At 45.1% G+C, this 8,199-nt stretch overlaps 1 protein-coding gene across 1 annotated transcript; it reads right to left on the bottom strand.

Annotated features, from left to right (window-relative positions):
- Positions 1–622: 622 nt before the first annotated feature.
- NMD3 (NMD3 ribosome export adaptor) lies at positions 623–7,375 on the bottom strand. The gene is made up of 15 exons (XM_050308030.1): positions 7,308–7,375; positions 7,068–7,202; positions 6,399–6,495; positions 5,964–6,044; positions 5,561–5,689; positions 4,932–5,022; positions 4,690–4,768; positions 4,282–4,378; positions 4,090–4,207; positions 3,330–3,475; positions 2,941–3,053; positions 2,520–2,592; positions 2,154–2,260; positions 1,811–1,881; positions 623–1,401 (listed from the first exon to the last, which is right to left on the bottom strand). The coding sequence occupies exons 1-15, from the start codon at positions 7,346–7,348 to the stop codon at positions 1,268–1,270; spliced, it is 1,512 nt and encodes a 503-aa protein (XP_050163987.1). The 5' UTR covers positions 7,349–7,375; the 3' UTR covers positions 623–1,267.
- Positions 7,376–8,199: the final 824 nt, after the last annotated feature.

Here is an 8,199-nt window from a genome sequence, read left to right as displayed (position 1 = left end):
TTATTTTTCCTTAGGTTGGTGGGTTTTTAAGCTTAAATTATCAGGAACTACATGGGCATAAAGAGTTTTTCCAGGGTTTTTAGCCAGCTTTTCCTCAGAGAGCTGCAGCCTGGCTTGGGCCGTGTGAGGGAACAGTGACATCAGGTGGATTATCCTGTTCATCACAGGCACATCCCAGTTTTTCTATGGAAACTTTTACAGCAGAATGGGCCAGTGCCTGCCATGGTGGGATTGTGTCCACCTGGAAACAGCAGGGAAGGAGGAGCCAGGTTTTTCTCAGTGGTATCCACTGAAACGAGGCCAAAGCCCAGCCAAGCAAAAGGAAGAAATCCATAAATTGGGCCAAATTCTTGAAGGAAAAAGTTATGGCACAATATTCCCCTGTGATTCCCTAGATTTAAGCTACTTCCAAAAGAGATTAAAATAACACTGATTCTGTCAGAACTCTCCCCCAGATCACCAACATCAACTCTTTCCCTCAGACTGTAACCTCCCAAAACTGGCACAGGAGGTGCCCTTTGAGTCATTTGGCACAAATTTCCAACATTATTTCCCTGTCAATATTTCATCCAAATAATTTCCACCAACTTAGAAAAAAAAAGATGGACCAAAAATACCTGTAGAGGTTTTTAATAGTTCACAGCTGATTTATTCATTCATTCTGCACTGTGCATATTGCTTTTAATCCACTGATACAGGCATGGATGTAGTACAAGATTCACTACATTATTCAGTTCCTGATCAAGGGCTTTGCAGGGCAGTTTTCTGTGGATACAATGTGGATATTTGGAGTTCCCTTCCCAAGGGAACAGGAACTACAGGCCTGAGCTTCCCCAAAGTATTAATACATGGAATAATCTACCAATACCATAAAAGGCTTCAAACCAAAGACACAGGGCAAACTCTTCCCCTGTAAGAAATTAAGCAGTGATAGGTAGGCACTCTACCTAAAAACCCACCAAACTGGAATAAAATCTCTCCCTCTGGACATCCTTCCTTATCAGTCGTCTCCAGAATTCCAGTGGATAATCCTCATCTGAGTCAGCTGCCCTTGGCATTGCTGAAGTTGCAAGGAAGGAGCTCTCAGGGCTGGGAGGAACTTCTGGAATTATATTGCAATGCTTGCAGCAGAAATTGGACTCCAATTGCTCATTCTCTAGAATATTATCTACAAAGTTCATTCGGGATCATTATTTCAGGGTTCCTTTTCATGATCTTGAGATCAGTCTGAAATGTTTAGTGATGGTTTGGCATTGAGAGTGCCCTGTTACTCTGTCAGCATTTCTGCTCCCTCCCCACCAGTGGCGTCCTGAGAAATATGGAGATCCTCCAGCATTTCAGCCAGGCTGATCCTGGGGGGCCCATCCTCATCTGTGTCACTCTCCACTGGAATATCTGCATCTACAAGCACACAGAAAAACCCCAAGAACAACAGTTAGGCAAAGAAAACAAATCCCAAACCAACCCCAAAGAAGGAAGGAGAAAAAACCCCAAACCAACAACCACAAACCAACAAATCACAAAATCTCCTAAAAACCAACAATCCCACGGCAACTCCCCTCATGGAAGAACATGAATTATGTATCAAATCCTTCACCCAGCAGAGGGTGTGGGAGAAAATATGTTTTCCCCTCTCATATTAGAAGCAAGGAAACAAAAACCATCAGCAGTGCTGGGGGAAATACACCTGTTAAATACATTTCTCTATTCAGGAGTAGTTCAGAGGATGCAAATACACAACTTCAGGAAAAACATTTCCCCTCAAACAGCCAGGATTTACAGTTTAATTAAGCTGTTAACAAGGCCTTACTTCTGTAAATGTTGACATTCTTCCTTATGGCTTCATCCTCTTCCAGATCTTCCAGGAAGTCCTGGTATTGCCTGTGACAGATGTGGAATGTCTTTACTCACCTCTCCTCTGGATTCATGCAAATTTACAGAATAAACCCAAAGAAGAAAAGCCTCACCAGACCTGCTTTTTGAGAGCATTTCCAGCTCATTCTTTCTGCCTTTTTTTTACCACCTATCAATTTCCAACTCCTTTAATTAGCTTAACTCTAATTGCCTCATTGTTTTCTACTCAGCTGGAGGTTCTTTAGACTCTGCTGTTGCTGTATCAGCTGTCACTGAGCAAACCCAGGCAGATACTGAACCTTTCATCATCTGTATCCGGGGCTTCCCTGTCCCTCTCCAGCTCCTTCAGCTTCCAGTTCCTGCGCCGCTGCCGCTTGGTGCGGTCGTAGCTCTTCTTGATCAGCACCTGCAGGGAGAATCAGCCCCTGCTGACACCCTCACCCCGCAGTGCTGCTGGGAACACTCCCCAAATCCACACCAGCTCCCAGCTCTGCACCTGGGCAACTCAAAAATTCAAGAAAATAATTCTTAAACCCGATGCTGTTCAGGTTTCATTATTAATATCCCCCCTTCCTTTAGGCACTGGGGAGTATTCCCTGCACAATCATTCCCCGCTAGCACTGGGAAGAGCAGAGAGCTCTGTACAGAGAAAGGACTTTTCTTACCACATCAGGAATATTGTGTGGGTTCATCTTGTTGGCAAACTCGTCATTTAAGTTGCAGTTGGCCAAGTCGAACCTAAACCAAAAATTGCTGTTTTAGTGTATTTTATGTAAGTCCCCAAAACTCAACTCAGTGTACGACACTGGCTACCAAACAAATAAACTTAATCCCTGTTTTAGAAATCCTTCCCACTTCTCTATGTCCAACTTGTTATTCCAACCTGCACTCTAAAGGCAATACTCTCATCACTAACACAAGATGATTTCTTCTAGATTAAAGATATCCTGGATTAGGAGCATCTCTTCATGACTCCACCCCTTTTGCTGATTCCATTTAGAAATCAGACCGGTTCGACTTTGCAGAGAACCTAAAGAATTCAGCCATGAAATAATCATTGAATAAAAGCCAAGGAAGAGTACAGACCCCAAGACCAGGTCCCCAGGGTTCAGGATGTGCCCCAGGTGTGTGCAGCAGAAGTACTGATGATCCGTGTCCAGCTCCGAGGTTTTCCGGACCCAGGCCTCGGCCAGGGTGTGCTTGGGGAAGGAAAAATCAAATTATTGGAATCAAACCCTGCTTAACTAAAACACCTGCACTGCTGCATCACTGCTTTCAACTATATTTGGAATTAAATATTTTAAGCTCTCCAACAGAGAAGAATTGCTGAACATGAGCCCAAGGAGAGCTTTTGCCAGGGGCAAAAAGAACAGCACGGGCCTGACTGTGCAAGGCAGAGCAATCCAGAACATTAATTCAGCTGAGGGGAAGGAGGACAGGAGCCCTAAAACCTGAATCAAACAGAGAACTCTGACCTTGTTCGATCTTGCTCCTGCCCCTGCCCCTTTTTTCTTCTCGTGGACCCTGTTGATGTCCATGATGATGAACTCCTCCAGCTGCTTGGGGTGGAACAGGCTGTTGAAAGGGTGGCGCCAGTAGGTGTTGCCATCGATTTCAGCAACTGCAAAAACACCCCCCCAAAACGTGGCAGAGAAGTTCTTGTGGAAAAGGAACCATCGACCAAAATTAAGGCAGCTGCCAAACACATTTTGTTCAGTCATTAAACATGTAGGACGTGACCCAGATTGCCACCTTGTGCTATAAAAGCAGCTGATCTGTGACAGCCAGACCACACCTCGTGTGCCTGAAGCACAGAGCTTTTATCCACAGACCTTTTATTCACAGGAATTACTCTCCTGGATCCATCCTTATTAGAGGGATTCTGCTGGTCAAGTTCCCACTGATCAAAGCACAGAACTTCCAATATTAAAGTTGCAAACTTAATCCAGAGAAAGACTAGATGCCATCTAAGTGTAGAGGGCTACACCTGCCAAATGGAAATGCTTACAGAGAACATCCATGAATTTAACACTCAACCTGCACATTTTGCCTGGGATCCTATGGAAATGAAAAAAAAAATCATAATGTCTTAGTTCACTGTTAAATTTCTACTGTAGAGATAAATTTACAACATTAAGGTCCGAAAATGCACAAGATTTTGTGGAAACAAACAAAAAGTAACAGTGCCAGGAAAGTCAGATGTTGGCACAGAGCAGAGGAGAACCCAAGACTTACTCTGCAGGGTTCTGGGGTCGATGAGGTGGATGGTGCTTGTCACTCGAATGCACACACAGATCTGGCTCATGTTCCCCAGGCTCTGTGCCAGCTTTGGGGACAGACACACGACATTGTCCTGCAAGCAAACAGAACATAATTTACACTCCTGCTGCCTTCATTTTTAATCAAGTCTTTACAGAGAGAAGGTACCTTGCATATTGGAACGATTTCCACAGAGAAAGTGCTCTTGTAGTTGTAGACATTACTGTGAATGTCATGTGAGATCAAACGTTGGGACGATTTCGACCTGTAAAACACAAAAACAGAGCCTTGAGGCAGCCAGAAGGACATCACCTGAATTCCAGGAGATAATCAGCACAAAACACAGCAACAAAAAGACATGTACAACCAATACAATTATTAAGGAAATAGAAAAATGCATGAGGTGAGTTGACAAGGGTTTAAGGGGAAAACACAGGACCTCTGTAGAAGAAATTTTGTCTCAACTAAAATGCAGGTTCCTTACACTTTCACTTACAAAATTATTTAAAAATGAAGGATAAAAGACATTTCCCAAAAGCTTTTGAGTACTCAAGGCAATAAATTTCAATGCTTCACCTAGATGGAACCGTGCACTGAAGAAAGTCCACCATCTTCTGGGCCTGTTGCTTTGAAGAGTAATAAAAATCCAGGCCATCTGAAAAGCAAAGGAAACACGATGAACAAACCCATTTCAAGTACAATCCACAGGCTGAGTGATCTGCTGCTTATCTGCACAGAGCTGCCAGCACACACACATCAAACCAGCCATCCTAAACCCACTTTCTTCCACCTCAAGACCACACAACCACCTGGCTCACCGTGGATTTCCTTGATGCGAAGTGTGTTTTGGTGGAGCTTGTGCTTTAAAATCAGCTGCTCCAAGTAGTAGAAAGTCTTCTTGTGCAGAGTCTAAAAACAAGCAGAGGTAAAAATATCCAGCTTATTTAAGAGCCATCTAGTGTAAATGCAGGATCTCTGGAGAATAAACATCTCTATGGAGAGGTCATCTGGAGAACAGACATCCAAAGCCAAAACCAAGTAATCAAAGAGATTTTAGAGTGCTCTACGTATACCAATCTACTTAAAGCTTCCATTTCTCATTTTTGTGTAACTGGTGGCTAAAAAGACTGTTTCCTTTAAAGATTTAAGTGTTTATGGATGATTTGTCCCACTGTTTCTAAACTATCTTAAAATACAGAAGGATATTTAGCAATTCACACAAGCTCCTCCTGCCGGTATCATTTAAAAAGAATATGTTAATAATACTGGGCAGCAGAAAGTTTTTCTCAACTAAGGTCAGCAAGAAACAAACAACAACCTTGAAGACAAAATGTATCCCTGTGGCTGTCTGTGAGCACATTTTTTTCTGAGAAATCCAGAAAAATCTCCCAATTCTTTGCCTGACTGTTCTGCCACGATCAAACGGCAATTCAGTTTTTCCCCCCACCTTTTGTCTGACTTGCACTACAGCTTTCCAGAAATCCTTGGCTTCAATCCTGTGACAGTCTTCACACATCTGAGACTGGACAATGTATTCCACCACAAACACCTGCTGCAGAACCGCTCCATTTATCACCTGAAAGACAGAAGTGTTCCAGGCTTCCTCATTAGTGCTCTCAAGACTGTCAACTACAATAAAATAGGTGACAGACATATATTTGGGGCACAAATTACTGCAGGATTTTCTCAACTTTACTGGAAAACAGACAATAACCTTCTTCCAACTGCGATGAGTGGCATTTTAATGACAACATTAAGGCAGGAGAACTCTAAGAACAGTAACAAAATCCCTTTTTTTTTGCCACAAAAGCTTTTCAGAAGTCCCAGGGAGAATCCTGTGCTCCAGTCACCTCTTTCTGAACAGTCAGTTTCAGCTTCAGCCTCTTGGAATGCGGTTCTGTCCAGATGAAACCTGCGTCGATCAGCCGGACCTGCCATGGGAAAGGACAAGACCTCAGCTAACCCAGCTCCAACTACCACAGACACAGGTGTATGGTACAGCTCACACTTTAATTAAAAACATACAGATTAATGTCCCAAATCTAATTAATAATGCTTAGGCAGAACGTGGAGGTCGATCTATAATCTATATAAAGACCCCTGCGACCCTCTTTCATATTGTCACAGACCAGCGAGAACAAGTGTTGTGTAAACAATTTTTAAAATGTTGATAAACTCTACACAAGTCCAAACAGCTTCTCCAGAAGGATGGAATCCTGCACAAGTTTGCTGGACTTTATGCAGTACCAACACTCTATGAAACACCCACAGGATCAGCTGCTCACCTTGCTCAGTGAAGCTTTGATTTTTTTCAGGCACAAAGCAAGAAGCTCTCTTGATTCCAAGGAGCACTGGATCCAGGTTCCTGGAGGCTGGAGATACCTGTGGAAAACAGCTCTAAGATCATCTGAGACCAACCATTCCCCATCAGTGCCAAGGCCACCGCTAACTCCCATCCCCAAGTGCCAAATCCCCATGGCTTTTAAATCCCCTCCAGGGATGGGGATCCACCTCCTGCCCTGGGCAGCTGTGCCAGGGCTGGACAGCCCTTTCCACAAAGATATTTTCCCTCCCCTGATGCAGCTTGAGGCTGTTTCCTCTCCTCCTGCCCCTTGTTCCCTGGGAGCAGAGCCCGATCCACACAGCTCCATCCTCCAGTCAGGGAATTTTAGGGAATCAGAAGGTCCCCTCTGAGCCTCCTCACCAGACTTGTGCAGCTTCGCTCTCTACGTCCTGAGACTGATGCATTCCCAGTGCATTTTACCGCCATCCCCACCGATTTTCCCTCTTTATTTCAAGTACCACAAACTCACCATGTGTAAATCATCCAGACCACACACACCAGCACGCTCAAACACAAATACACACGGGAGGTGCTGGCACATCCCAGGAGACCAGAGGAAAGGGGTGGGGGGTGAGGCCGGAGGAAAGGAGGGGACGATCAGATACCTCACCTTTCACACTGTTTGCAGAAGTGGACGGTGCCCTGCTTGGGGATGCCCTCGGTGATGTCCACCTGTGCCCGCAGGCAGCCCACGCACATGTTGGCCGGGTTGGGCGGGATGGGCACCCCGCACTGGCAGCACAGGCTGGAACACAGGCAGGGAGGGCAAGGGACAGTCAGTCACCGACATATAACCGGGTGCCCCCCATCCCCAGCCCCTCAGGTACTCCCCAGCCCCCCATCCCCTCACATGTGTCCCTGGGAGGGCTGTGCCGGCCCCAGGTACTCCATTCCCCCACACGCGGCCGCGCTGCCGGCCGGGAGAGGAAGGGGAGGAGAAGGGGAGGAGGCGGCATCGCCGGTCCGGCCCCTCGGGAGGGCGGGCTGAGGGAGCCGGGAGGAAACCTCGCCGTGGCCTCTCCCGTTCCCGTCCGCGTTTTAATGCGAATAACGTTTTAATCAACGATTCTTCCAAATAATAATCCGCTTTTCATTAAAAACCATTTGATTGCCCCCTCTCCCCGCGCCGCTGCCGCAGCCAATGCCGGCTGAGGGCACAGCGGCGGCTCCGCCACCCCTGCCCCAAGGATTGGCGTCCTGATGTGTTTGTTTGTTTGTTTGTTTATTTGTTTATTTACATGGAAATGTAAATTGTTTGGGTTTTTTTCCCCCTTTATCTCACGTGTTTTCACACCCACAAATCCCCGCCGGAACTGGCGTGAATTTTGAGTTGTCAGCCATGCCCGAGGAGGTGCCCCTTTGCACCTAATTAATGCTTAAAGGATGCTGCTGATTTAACTTCAATAAATACTGCTCTGAAGCTTTTTTATTGTTTTTTTTAACCTATTTTTCAACTGTGGCTGAGTGTTCCTAAATTCTCCTTTAACTGCTTTTTAAAAAGAATTTCCGTCTTTGGCGGAAAGAGTAGGGATAGGGATTTTTGCCATTAAATTCTAATTACTTTTAGTGTTGATTTTTGAAAAGAAAATTGCAAATCGCATGAGAAAGAGTCGACCTCTTTGCAAAAGAAAAGCTGCTAGTTTCAGAATTAAATTCAGAATTGGCACCTTCTTGTAGAAATTTATTTCTTGTAGAAATGGGTAAACCCCAAAGTTCCTGAACTTCTCCCTTAGTTTAGTCCT

Source organism: Myiozetetes cayanensis, unplaced genomic scaffold (assembly GCF_022539395.1).
Source record: "Myiozetetes cayanensis isolate MyiCay16 unplaced genomic scaffold, myiCay2020 scf13, whole genome shotgun sequence".
Classification (NCBI taxonomy): Eukaryota; Metazoa; Chordata; class Aves; order Passeriformes; family Tyrannidae; genus Myiozetetes; species Myiozetetes cayanensis.
The sequence above is the reverse complement of the archived record's forward strand: the minus strand, read 5'-3'. Positions and strand labels throughout refer to the sequence as shown.